This window comes from Erithacus rubecula (assembly GCF_903797595.1).
Source record: "Erithacus rubecula genome assembly, chromosome: 12".
In the NCBI taxonomy this organism is placed as follows: Eukaryota; Metazoa; Chordata; class Aves; order Passeriformes; family Muscicapidae; genus Erithacus; species Erithacus rubecula.
Window position 1 is genome coordinate 14,121,283 of NC_136664.1, and position 12,863 is coordinate 14,134,145.

A 12,863-nucleotide genomic window follows, 5' to 3' on the forward strand; every position below is an offset into this window, starting at 1 on the left:
CAGTCCCGCTCCACGCGGGATCCGCAGGCCCCGCCCCCAGCCCCGCCCCTCAGGCCCCGCTCCGCGCGGGATTCCTGCCGGCCCCGCCCCGGCCCCGCCCCCCGCCGCGCGCGGGACTCCGCGCTGCTCCCGCGCCCCGCCGGCCCCGCCCCGGCCCGCGCGCGGGGCCACGTGCGCGGTCGGGAGGCGGCCCCGCGCCGCCGCCGCGCGTTTAAATGTCCCGCCGGGCGCGGCCCGCGTCGCGCGCAGGGACGGGAGCGGCCGCGCCGTGAGGCAGCAGGCGCCCGGCGGAACCCGCCCGCCTCCCGCCTTGCCCCACCGGCCCGGCACCCGCCGACCACCCGCTCCCGGCCGGCCAGGGCCGGCGCGGCGGTGAGTGAGCGGCAGCGCGGGTGGGCAGGGGGCGGCCGCGGGGCGGGGGGGAGCCGGTGGGGCCGGTCCGGCCGCCCGTTGCGCGCCTCCGGCGGCCTTTGTGGGGGGGTGCGCGGCCCGGGCCCGCTCGGCTGGCCGCGGCGGGTGCCATGCGCCGGGAGAGGTGAGTGCGCCGGGCCGGGCCGCGCGGGGCCTGCAGGCCGAGCGCCCGCCGGGCTGCCCGGCGGCTCCGCGGCCGGCGCTCGCTCAGCTTGTGCTCTCTCCGCAGCGACCGCGCGGACGAGAAGGGTCCTGCCAAGGGGGACGCGGGTGCCGAGTCCGCCATGCGAGCCCGCAAGAGGAAAGCTGATGTGGCCACGGTGAGTGCGGGCCCGGCCCCGCCGCCGGGCTGGGCCCCGCGCCCTCGCCGCCTTTGTTGGGGTGCGGGCCCCACGCGTGGGCCGGGCCTGCGGGGCTGTGCTCCTGAGGGACCCGGCCCGGACACGGCCGCCGACAGCTGCTCGACCCGCGGCTTGTGCTCCGGAAATCATATGTCGCTTTTCGTAGTTCTTACAGGATCCTGATGAAGAAATTGCCAAGATGGAGATGACTAGAAAAAAAGCCGTGTGACAAACAGGTAACTGAATCGGCTTTTTATGCAAATATTGTAATCTTACTTAACTCTGCCCTTACTTTACAGTGTCTCATTATTTATATTAGCATGGTGAAACTGATATGCTGCTGCCACATGCTGCATAGCAGTGGGCAAGGGGGCTGTTGGCCCTGGTTGATGATGAAGTGTCCAGAACAATTCAGTTCACATATAAAGTTTTGAAGCCTTTGCAAGACACAAGGCCTGTGTTGGTTTGAAACATTATGTTAATGCTGAAAGTAATTCAGCTGTCCTGGGGTGTACCTGTCAAGCCTTTAGACCTACTTTTCGTTTACTTCTCTGTCGAAATGCAAAAGTACAGTCATGTGCTTATATACCTTGTACATGTGCTCCTATAGCTTGATGGCCAAAGCACAAGACACTTAAGTGTGCAGACAGAACCATCTCTTGAGGTGGTTCTCTTTGCAGTCATGTCTCTACTTCTCTATCATCTGGGAGAGAGCAAATCTTCCCCTTTTCTTCCAGCATTAACTCTATTCCCATTAACAAAGATAATTATCAGACAGATTCAGTAAGGAGCTCCTGATTAGAACTTGGAATTGTATACTAGATGCTCATGGCATTGTAAAATAGGCTTTGTTTCTCTGCAGAATGAAGGAATATTTCTGTAAAGGTAGTCTACCTGTGAGTAGAGCCAGTCCTGCTGTGGAGGTTGATAGTGACCATTGCCAGCTTTCTCAGCAAGGCATGTAGAATGAGCTGACATAAAGTCAAAACTAATTTTACTGGTGTCCTCTAGTGCCCATTGTCCTGTCCATATTCTTGGAAAAGCAGGTGCTTTTGGTTCTCTGTTGGATGCTGTGTTGGTGTGTGGTGTGGAAAGCGTGATGCTGTTGTACCTTGAGTAGCCTGTGTTCTGGAATAGGTCGATTCCCCTCCTTTTTTTCCCTGAGCACACACACCTGCTCAGTCACTGTCACTGAGGCTGCAGCCTGTCAGTGCCCAGGGTGATGCTGCAGTTGCAGGAGTCACAGTCAGGGTGTGCAGCCTGTCCTCATTTGGTAGGCAAGCCTGTGCATAATGTGGCACATCTAACCCGAAGTGGCAGCTGGAAGTTCTAAGACTGAAGTGCTACCATAACAGATGGGCATCATTGTTTGGAATGGCCTCTGCTTGTTGCAACTGCGTACACTAGTTATCAGTCAACATATTAAGCAGGGCTCAAATGGTGAGCATTTAATGAGGGGATCTCTCCTTCCCTTCTGTCTTTCTTTTGCACAGTATATTAAACTAATTTCTCACTCCTGACAAGGAAGAGCTGCCTGTCCTTCACTGCAGCTTTCTCCTTCACCAGAAGATTCATTCTGTTTAAACTGAGCAAGGCCTTCTTGTGCATGTTTATTGCATAATAGCAAGATGCTTGTTAGAAAGTCTCAATGGGGACCCAATTTTACTGTCTTCTAGAAAGACAATGGAAGGAAACTTGAGGTATCTTTTGCATATGCTGACCTTCAACTTTGAAAGCAGATAAAGACTTCGAGTTTTGTCTTCTTGTTTGTGCTCTTGGTCTGGTAGCCATTCAGTGTTACTTCAGGAGTGATAGATAAACTGAAACTTGGATAATCTAGACAGTAGGCCTCAAAAATCTTTACTTGGGAATTTTTCAAGGTAGTCATAGGATGCTGACCCTTTAATTCCATAAATAATAAGTAATATCATGCCTATATATCTTTGCCTACATAGAGGAGGTATTTTTGTTGTGACAAAGTAGGCAGATTGTTCCAGATCTGGTTAAAAAGCTAACATTTGGCTGCACAGCAGCAGCTCTTCAGTCTATGGTGTGACACAAGCTATTCTCTGATATAAATTGCCATGGACCACTAATGAGAATATGTTTACTGTTCCAGCAGCAGTATAGCAGGCTGGAATGATAGCCAGGGCAACAGTTATTCTGTGGAGACACGACAGTTCTAAAATGCAAGCAGCTATAAATCCACTGCAGCCTATACCACGTGACTTGTACATTAAATAAATTGTTTACTGACACTAGTTTATCCACAAGGCAAAATATCAGAGTCACATCCCACTTTATGACATCTTCATAGTCAATTCATTAGTTTGTTTCTGTGGAACATAAGGCCCCAGTTCTTAATTAGGATGCCTTTACCCTTTATGTGATGAAAGGGTAGCTATATCATCAGGTCTGTGACAGCAGAATATTGCATAAATTCTGTGTTTGATTTTGGAGAACTGGCACTGCTGTAATTCTCCTAGCAATTCTCATACTAATTCTGGCTGCTTTGTGGGGATGAATGTACTTCCAAGGCTCCATGTAAAACAAAATTCATTTAACTAGATTAGAATAATCTGTGTAATTGTGATACAAGTTGCATGGTCATCTCCATGTAAAGTGAAGAATTGAATCTAGAAGTTGGTTTCTTTAGATGAAACTAGCAAATGTTTTCACATGTAAAGGTGGAATAAACTCTCAGGAAGGAGTTTTGATGAGTTCCTCACTAGACTTTTCTAGAATCTCATTTTAGCATTGTCAAAGTGTTCCACCTAAGTGTTTTGAAAATACCATCCAAAAAGTTTGTTTGACTAATCTAGATTAACTTTTGAAGATTCAATTAAAATAAAGCCCACAAGAATGGAGTGTAAACTACACCCAGGTTGAGAATCTGACTTGGCTCTAATCTGGATCAGGACATTTAGCCTCTTATTTAAAAGGAGTAAAAACTCCTATGCTATCCCAAGAGAGTTGGAGCAACTTAATAGTGTGAGTTGCTCTTTTCTGTCCTGTTGACTAAATCTGGAATTTCCTTCTGTTGGCAAAGAAAAATTCAATACTTCAAGGCAGTGCATCCTATGAGTGAAGAATGGCTAGAATTACAGGTCTTGCTATTTCTGTTGGACAAACTAAGGCTGTGGGCTTGGAAGTGATGCCATTGTCTCTGGTGTAAGGTGCTGCTTTTAGGGTGACAAACGGACCTGTTCTGCTGCCATGGATTTCTGTGTTGAAGAACCTCTGATGTGGCTGTTTGAATGCAGTTCTGGGTCATTCTCTTCCTCCTGCTGTGCTCCTTACTTGTCAGTGGAAGCTCATTCTGGTGGCTCACATTGAGGTGCATAAGTGTTCCAGCAGTTTGTATTTTTAGATGTTTTTTCTTCACTGAAGGCCCTGCCTGGCCTATAACCAATAATCCCAGTGGTCACTACCTGCTCTGTTTTGTCTGATCTATATCCTGAAGGCTCAAAAATATTAATTTCTCTGAATATGTGATGTATGAATGAATGGTGACGTGCTGCAGGAAACTGAGGCCTGCTAATGTTTGAGCTTTAACAAGACCCCACCTCTGAACTCCTGGATTTTCTCCTTTTGGAGCTGTATGGGCTTGGGTGCTCTAATGGGCTTATCACTCACCTTCTGCCCTCTTGGTATGCTGTTTCCTAATGAGCCTTCTCATGTGCCTAGTTCAGTTTCTCCACTCTGTGTCTTGTTGTTAGCTCTGAGATAGAGATTTGCATCTGATTAGTTGCTCCTGCACCTGGAACATTACTGTGGGTGTCACCAAGCTTTTTTGCTGGGCTCCACACAGATTTGAAGAGGCCATTCTCCCCACTGATTTTGCTTGTGTGCTGCTTCAGCTCCTGTTTGTCTCAGAAGTAAGCTCAGGACTGTAGTATTTCCTTTGTTAGGCAGCACAGATTCTGGGTAACATCTGTTGCTTTCTGATAGGTCTCCACTTTTGGATTGGCTCTGTGCAAGGCCAAAGGAAGTTCTTCATGGTTTGCTCATACCCTTTCCACCTTAAGCTGTTCCTTTTTTCAGTGGTGGCTCCTATTTCCTTACAGTTGCAGTGTGAGGTAATGCAGTTTCTTGATTGTGTTTCTTACTTTCGATTGAGTGTCTTGCTAAATCTGCTTTAAAGACTCAAGAGCCTGATTGATATGTTCATTCTCTCAACCAAAATCTGTGCCAGAGTTATGGTGCTCCCTCACCTACACTAATTAACTCCTGTCTCCTTCCCCAGTAGGCTTTCTTTTGAGCCCTGCACATTTTTTTTCTTGTTCTTGAGCCCTGAATTTTTGTTCTTGTCTCTAGCTAAGCCGTGTACTTGTAGTGTTGCTCACATCTTTTCTTGTCTTAAGTGACATTGTGTTGTCAAAAACTGTTTTCCCTTCTTTTCAAAACACCTAAGAGGCTCTTGAATTTTGATTTCTATTTCCTTATAGAAAATTTAGGGTGGTGAAATATCTTTAGTTTTGTTGCATGTGATGTCTGCTTTGAGAGCTTTGGGAGCATGTCTCTTGTCCTTCAGAAGCTGCTGGTGTAGAAGGCACCTTTAAATAGATACTGCATAATCTGCTGCTTTGCTGGTTGCTGATTAACTGATAAGACAGCACTTCTCCAAAGGCTGTTGGCAGCTGGGCTTGCTGTGCAGTTTGGAGAACAAAGTATGACTAAAGGCTAGTTTTGAGGGAGGACAAACATCAACTTCAGGCAATGCCAGTGTGACATTTTCATTTGAACTTCCAGTTTGTAAGGAATCTGTAATTTTTAAGATAAAGATACTATTCTCTTGTTTTGCCTCCTCCCCACCCAAATCAGATCCTGGCATGGTGGGTATGTAGCTATGCTATAGTTGCATGTAGAACTCCCAAGAAGAAAAAAGACTGGTCTGTGTCAGTAACTCAAAGTGCAAAGCAGTCTCAGCTGTGAGAGAACTGTGAGATGTGGTTTTTGTTTCATCAAGTCAGTGGTTTCTGTTTGTGAGACTGGTGCAGGAAGGAGCCATTTTGCTGAAAAGTGATGTATATGTAAGAATGATGGCAAACAATCAACTGTGGAAGCTTTTTTGCAAGTGAGGTTTCCCACTGTGTTTTACTTGATAATGCCTAATGATTGTTCTGAACATGGTTTTAATTAATTTTTGTAGGACATTAGAAATTTATTAGTGAGGTCTGTCCTTTAAGTGGTACAGTCAATTTGCATCAAGATGTCTGACTTCAGTGTTAAACAAAAATGCCAAATTTTCATTTGCTTAAGCATGATGACAGTGCTGGCTTTGTATTCTATGACAAATTAAGTAGTCTTTTCCTGGGGCACTGTGTGAAGTGTGCAAGATCCTGTTTGAGTTAGATGATAGAAGAGTAAACCTGGTCTTAAGTTCTGATCCAAATAAAACTTGAAATGACATGAATGAAGTTTCAAGATGAAATTTTGGATATCTGTTTGCAGACCATGGCAGAATTCGAGGTACAAAATTATCAGCTTGATAATTTAGTAGCAATTGCTTAACGTGTACTTGGCTGTATTCTGAAAATTGGGTCACATATGCTTTGGGTTTTTATCTTAACTCTGCTAAATGAATGAGTACAAAATTCTACAAACTATTTTTTGTGTTCACTGAGATGCTTTGCATGAAAGTACAGCTTCAAGGCATATTATCTACATATTCCTTAGCAAAATCCTGACCTCATATTTGGGTCTTTGAGTTCCATCTGCTTGTTCTTTACCTAAGGGCAAGTATATTTTTGGTAAAACAAAACTCAGCATGAGAGTAGGAGGCTCTGACTTGGGTATTCTTCCATGAAACAGTTGTGGTCCTTCAGAAGGAGAACAAGAGTGAATGTTCTTCAGCTTTACTTTCAAACTTTTTCTACTATGCTTATAAGCAACACCCACTCTACTCAGCACAGGTGAGACCACATCTGTAATACTGTCCAGCTGTGGGCTCCCCACTAAAAGAGGAGACTTGAGCATGCAAGAGTCTATAAAGGTCCTTTAAGGTAATTCAGGAACCAGAGCATCTTTCCTGTAAGGAAAGGCTGAGGAAACTGGGACTCTTTAGCCTAGGGAAAAGATCTGTGGAAATTTGTGTCAATTGTTTATAATTATTTGAAGGGAAGATGTAAAGAAAATGGGGCCAAACTCTTCTTTGTGTGATGGGACAAGAGGAGATGGGCACAAACTGAAGCAGAAGAAGTTCCCTCTGAATATTGTGGAAAACTTTTTACTGTGAGGGCAGTCGAACGAGGCAAAAGTTGTCCAAAATAGTTGTGGAGTCTCCACCCTTAAAGACACTCTAAAGCCTTCTGGACATGGTCCTGGGCAACTGGCTCTCAATGGCCCTGTGTGAGCAGGGAGGTTGACAAAAACACCTAGAGGTGCCTTCCAGCCTCTACCATTCTGTGATCCTGTGCAGTTTAAAGAGATGAGACATTGGCAGGAAACTGTGACAAAAATTACAAGTAATTTCTATCTACAACTAAAACAATTCCTTCAAAAAGCAGAGTGTAAGAGGTGCTGTTTGGTTTGCCAGATGTCCTGGAATAACATGCACGAGCATGCCCACATGCTGATTCCCACTCCGGACAAGGACGACGACCCCGTTCACGTTGACTACTCGCGCTTTATCCACCTGAGCGTTGTTCCCACCAGAGCCACCCCGCTGCCAGCTCTAGGGTGAGTGTGCTGGCCTGCTGCTGCTCTGCCTTCCTCTTGTCTCATGATCCAAGCCTAAACACTGGTCTCTCTTAGCTGGGCAAACAGGGATGATGTATGGAAAAACATGATAAGCAAAGAAGAGACCTACGTGAGGGATAAGTTCTACATGCAAAGGCACCCCCAGCTGCAGCCTAAAATGAGAGCCATCCTTCTAGACTGGCTAATGGAGGTAAGCTTTTCTGTGCTTGTGAGTGCTTCAAGTGTGCTTTTGTTGAAGTGCACTAATAACTGTCATGAGTGCACTTCAGGAGCGTGTTTAGCTCCAGATACTTGTCTTCATCTTAAATGTTGTCAATGAATGGCACTAAACTTAAAGAATATATGATGTATTGAACTGATGATTTGCAAACTGACAATATAATCTGTTGTTTATTTAGATTGATAGTTGATAATAATCAATTTGTCACTAATGTAGGGTAAGCTTTTAAGTAGACAAAGGCTGAACAAATAATTACAAAAGTCACTGTTGGAAGGTGGGTATCTGTAAGATCAGATCCATCTCACAGCCTTTTAATCTGTTTGTCATGCAAAATGTGCTACAACTCCTCTTGTGTCTGAGTCTTTTTTGCTACTTGAATGACTTGGTGGCATCATCTCTCTTAAATTTAAATTGCTTGTGAGAATTTTCTTTTTTGAGATGTTGGAATGATGGACCTTTGCAAAAAATGAGGAACTGATATTCTGGCATTATTGGAAGTGTGCTTGCATTTCCTAAAAGAGTTCACTCTGATCTGGTTTTTTTTTCCCCTTGGAAGTTACAGTAATGGCATCTTATGTCAAAGGAAACTGTTTAACTCTTGCACTTAGTTAACATGTTACTTCACAATAGCAGTGACGTTGAAGGCCAGTATAAATTTTATGTCAATCTCCTGCTTTTTTTTTTTAATACATATAATATAGTGTCTAGTTTTCACTTTTTAACACTGTTCTTGACCTTTGTAATCTCTATTGTCTCTCCAGGTTTGTGAAGCCTACAAACTTCACAGAGAAACTTTTTATTTAGCACAAGATTTCTTTGATCGCTTTATGGCAACACAACAGGATGTTGTAAAAACACTATTGCAGCTTATTGGTGTCACTTCTCTATTCATAGCAGCAAAGCTTGAGGTAACTATCTCCTGCTTTAGTTAACATAAAAATGTGAATGGATACCCAGCACACTTCTGGGATGCTGGATTTATTGTGGAAAGCTTTATAGAGTTAGTTGCTATCATTTTTTCAGCTGGCAGACAGAAAAAAGTTTCGGAGTTTTTTTTTTTTTTCCCTTGTCAATGTTCCTGTTTTTTAGGACTGGGTAAAATTATACTGTGACACTAGCTAGTTTTCTCATTAGAGAACTTAGTGTTAGAACAAATTAAATTTTTAGTTGCAGTTGCTAAATGAATTTTTGGCTGCTGTATACAGAGACCACTTGTTGGAATTTCACTGCAGTGGAGTACCCACTGCATGGTAGTCTGAGCTATTATTTACTGGAGCAATTTGAATTAAAATCCACAGTGATTTAAGTTCTTAGTCGTTTAAGAGCTGCTCTTCAGTCTGTTCTTAAGCAAGAGAGAATAAGCCTTTTCTTTAGGATATTTAAAAGAAGTCTTGATGTCAGTTATGATACAATCACAGTAGTGCTGTAGTCAAACAGTGTGGGTTTGTACTGACCCATCCAAAGTGAAAGTTGAAGGCTATGATGAACAAGAAATCTGTCTATTAAAGGCAGAGAATACCAGGATTTAGATATACCCTTTGTGTTTTGGAAGGCTGAGGCAGCTAGTGGTTGTTCTGTTTATTCCTGTACTTTTTGTTAAAGTAACAGATGAACTAGTTCCAACCTATTCCACAAGTTAATTACCTGATCTCCTATTTTTCAGGAAATTTATCCACCGAAGTTGCACCAGTTTGCTTATGTTACAGATGGAGCCTGTACAGAAGATGAAATCATCAGTATGGAATTGATCATTATGAAGGTAATATTTAAAAGTGGAATCAGTTTTTAAAAATGTATAGCATAATCAGACTAAAAGCAGAGCTCCTCAGTTAATCTTAGGTGCTGCTAAGAGGCACAGTTTCTCTTACTAATTAGAAAGCAGTGTTTTCTCTAGGTAAACATCCACCAGTATGTATTTACAAAATTATTTGTTCTGACTGTATCAGCAGGAAGAGTTACAGGAGAGTATTTGATTTGCATGTTTTAAAGATGCCTTAACCAACTGGAATTCGAGCTTCTGATTGTTAAACCATCTTGCATGATTTAAGTTAGGAACTTAACTTAAATTGGCACTGAAGTCTTGTGTATGTCTGTTCTTTCAGGCTCTTAATTGGAACTTAAATCCACTGACAGTTGTATCGTGGCTAAACATTTACCTGCAAGTTGCATATTTAAATAATCTTTATGAGGTAATGCTGCCACAATATCCACAGCAGATATTTGTACAAATAACAGAGGTAAGACTGATTTTCTTCAAATGCTGTTTTACCTGGAAAAGTGTTTTTGTGACAGGCTTACTAAACATCTATTGTCTTGTAGCTCCTGGATCTCTGTGTGCTGGATATTGGCTGCTTGGAATACACCTATGGGATACTTGCAGCTTCTGCTTTGTATCACTTCTCTTCATCCGAGTTGATGCAGAAAGTTTCAGGTATTGGCATTTGTAAACTTAAATCGAGTGTGTTGACAAATGTCATGTCTTCACGCAGGCAGATGAGGCTGAGCTGTGTCCTGTGTTGCAGGTTATGAATTCTGTGAGATAGAGGACTGTGTGAAATGGATGGTCCCGTTTGCCATGGCTCTGAGGGAAGTAGGAAGCTCCAAACTCAAACACTTTAGCGGGATAGCTCCTGAAGATTTGCACAATATACAGACGCACATGAACAGCTTTGATTTGCTGGTACGTATGTGCACAATGAGGGCCAGCACCTGCCTGTGAAATCTCTCAAGTCGTTGGTTAGGATATACAGTCAACTTAAGCATTAACAGGTTGAGACTGAAGATGATAAAAGGCATAAGGTTGTAGTGCAGATCAAAAATTCTTGAGACAAAGACTTGACTTGGGACTGATTTGTTCAGTATATAGTTTAAAAAGGTGATTGTGCCTTCAGCCTCTCATGTGAAACAGTATATAATTACCCTGGAAATCAGAAGCATTTCTCTACCCTTTGGAATACTTCAAATACCATGTGTTAGACCTTTCTAGGAAGTACCACTAATATAGTCTTGTCTGATCCAGAGGAAAATAAAGATTGATCACGGTGAGTGGTCATTTACAAGTGGTAGAGCAAGAGTGGTTTTTAGTGTGAGAACCTTGCAGGGCATCAAAGTCTTGTTCAACAAATTGTGGTTTAAGCTATTTGGGTTATTTTTTCTCTTTAGGTTGTTGAATTGTAGTTCTTCCTGCTCAGTTGTTTCTGAATATTGCTTTTTTGAAGGTACAGGAGTGCTTGTATGTTATGTATGCCTAATCATCACATTCCAAAAACTAATACTGATCTCTTGGAGTTGTACCACAAGTACCTACTGTGTACTGTGTGATTTATCAGTTACTTTTAGGAGGGTTAGATGTGGATATGCATTTCCAGATTGTAAAACACTGAATTATATTGATCTGTTGCATAGATGCACTAAAGTAAAGATTTTTTTTTTTTTCTCTTTTTTCATGTGCTTTCAGGACAGAGCTCAAGCAAAACAAGCCATATTGGCTGAGCAAAATAGGACTTCACCTTTCCCCACTGGTGTTCTTACACCACCACAAAGTAGTAAGAAACTATCTTCTGGACTGCAATCAATATGACTTTAGGAATTGTTGATGGACAATTTTGCTGAAGTGCCTGTTCTGCTGGTTTTAGCTCCTGCTCCATTACAGAAATGCTGCCAGTGAATTTTGTAAGCTTTCATGGAATCTGAAAAGGAAACCTTACTTTCATGTAACGGAAGTTTTTCTATTTGAAATAGTTTTATTGAATGTTAAAGTATTTTAAAGAAATGGATCAAGTACACCAGCCACTTGAAAGAACACTGAAGTGTGCTCCAGATGCTGCTACGGAGGGTGATGCTTGATCAACTGTTCAGAAAAAGGGCTTGAAGTTTAGATTAGTTACTGGCCTGTTTGTCTTTTGGGTAATCTGCAGATTTCTGTCCCTTGTTGACAAATGGGCAAAAAGTGCTGTGGAAAGACAACATTTCAAAGCCTCTTTTTTGAATGGTTGGCTTACAACTTGATGCCTTTTAAGAAACTCTTTATTGTAAAAGCTGCTATGTCTCTGTGTATTCATTTTTAATAAAAATGCTGTCTAAGACAGCTGGTTTTATGTATAGTTCTATATTTCTTTTAACTATGATCAGTTAAGGTTTTTTTTCAGACTGTGACCATTAATAAGTGTGAGAGTTGGGGATGAATAGTGTAGTAACTATTGCTTTATTTATTTGCCACTGTTGGCTTATCCATGGAAACATCTTTATTTGGGGTCCTAAGGTAAAATTGTAATCTTGGGCTACTTGATTTCCTCTAGCCAGGAGGCTGGAAAGGGGATAATAAACATGACAAATGCATGGGGAATCCTTTCTTAATACTCTGTAATGATCAATTTACTGGGAAATTCTTGAATCAGGTTGTCTGGATTGTTACCCTTGAGTGTTGGTCAGTGAGAGGTGATCAATAGGAGAAGTCTACCTCTTAAATAATCATTTAAACATTGGGCATTTGGCACAGTATTTGACAAATAATCATGTGCAGAGTAAGATTGTGGAGAGGTGTGTGCCTTTTTGCAGGAAAGTCTGACCTTTGCAATGTCAGAATCACAGAGGTCCTGGTGGGACATATTTTGGAAACTTACGGTTCTGGAGAAGAGTGGAACACAGAAATTAATGGTTCCTTGTTTTTTGCATGTTTTTTTGGTGCTTGCTTTGAAGGACTGTTCAATAACACTGAAAACTTTTGTGAGACTAACAGGGTTCATAATGTTCTGCAGATAACTTAAATGCTACAACACTTAGTATTTCAGGAAGCTCCTATTCTGTTCTTGGTTAGATGTTTTTAAACAATAGTTCACAACAAGGCTGCTTTCTATTTTTTTTTTAAGTTATTCTGCTATTTTCTCTTCCCTGACCCAGGATTCTGATTAATGTTTGAGCTTTAATGTAATAAAATTGCCAATGGTAATCAATGGTAAGCAAATTCTTTGGTGCTGCTGGCTTTTTTTCCTTGCAATGAGTGTTGTAAGTTCTGTGTTAACAAAACAAGTGCAAATGTGAGCTGAACATGTTTGCTGGTGTCAGTTTAGAGAGGTTTTAATTTCTCAGAGAATTGCATGCCCTAGACAAAGGGGATGTAATATTTGCTGATTATTGAAGGATTTACCAAGATATTTTGGTGCTTTGTCCTTAAATGTAGAACACAAAAT

At 42.4% G+C, this 12,863-nt stretch overlaps 1 protein-coding gene across 1 annotated transcript; it reads left to right on the plus strand.

Moving 5' to 3' along the window:
• Positions 1 to 387: 387 nt before the first annotated feature.
• CCNE1 (cyclin E1) lies at positions 388 to 12,637 on the plus strand. Its single transcript, XM_079316407.1, is given in 12 exon segments — positions 388 to 535; positions 641 to 731; positions 919 to 966; positions 968 to 988; positions 7,291 to 7,433; positions 7,509 to 7,644; positions 8,436 to 8,582; positions 9,338 to 9,433; positions 9,777 to 9,911; positions 9,994 to 10,105; positions 10,197 to 10,354; positions 11,132 to 12,637. Coding segments are annotated over 12 exon segments (1,224 nt in total). The 5' UTR covers positions 388 to 521; the 3' UTR covers positions 11,255 to 12,637.
• The last annotated feature ends 226 nt before the right edge of the window (positions 12,638 to 12,863 follow it).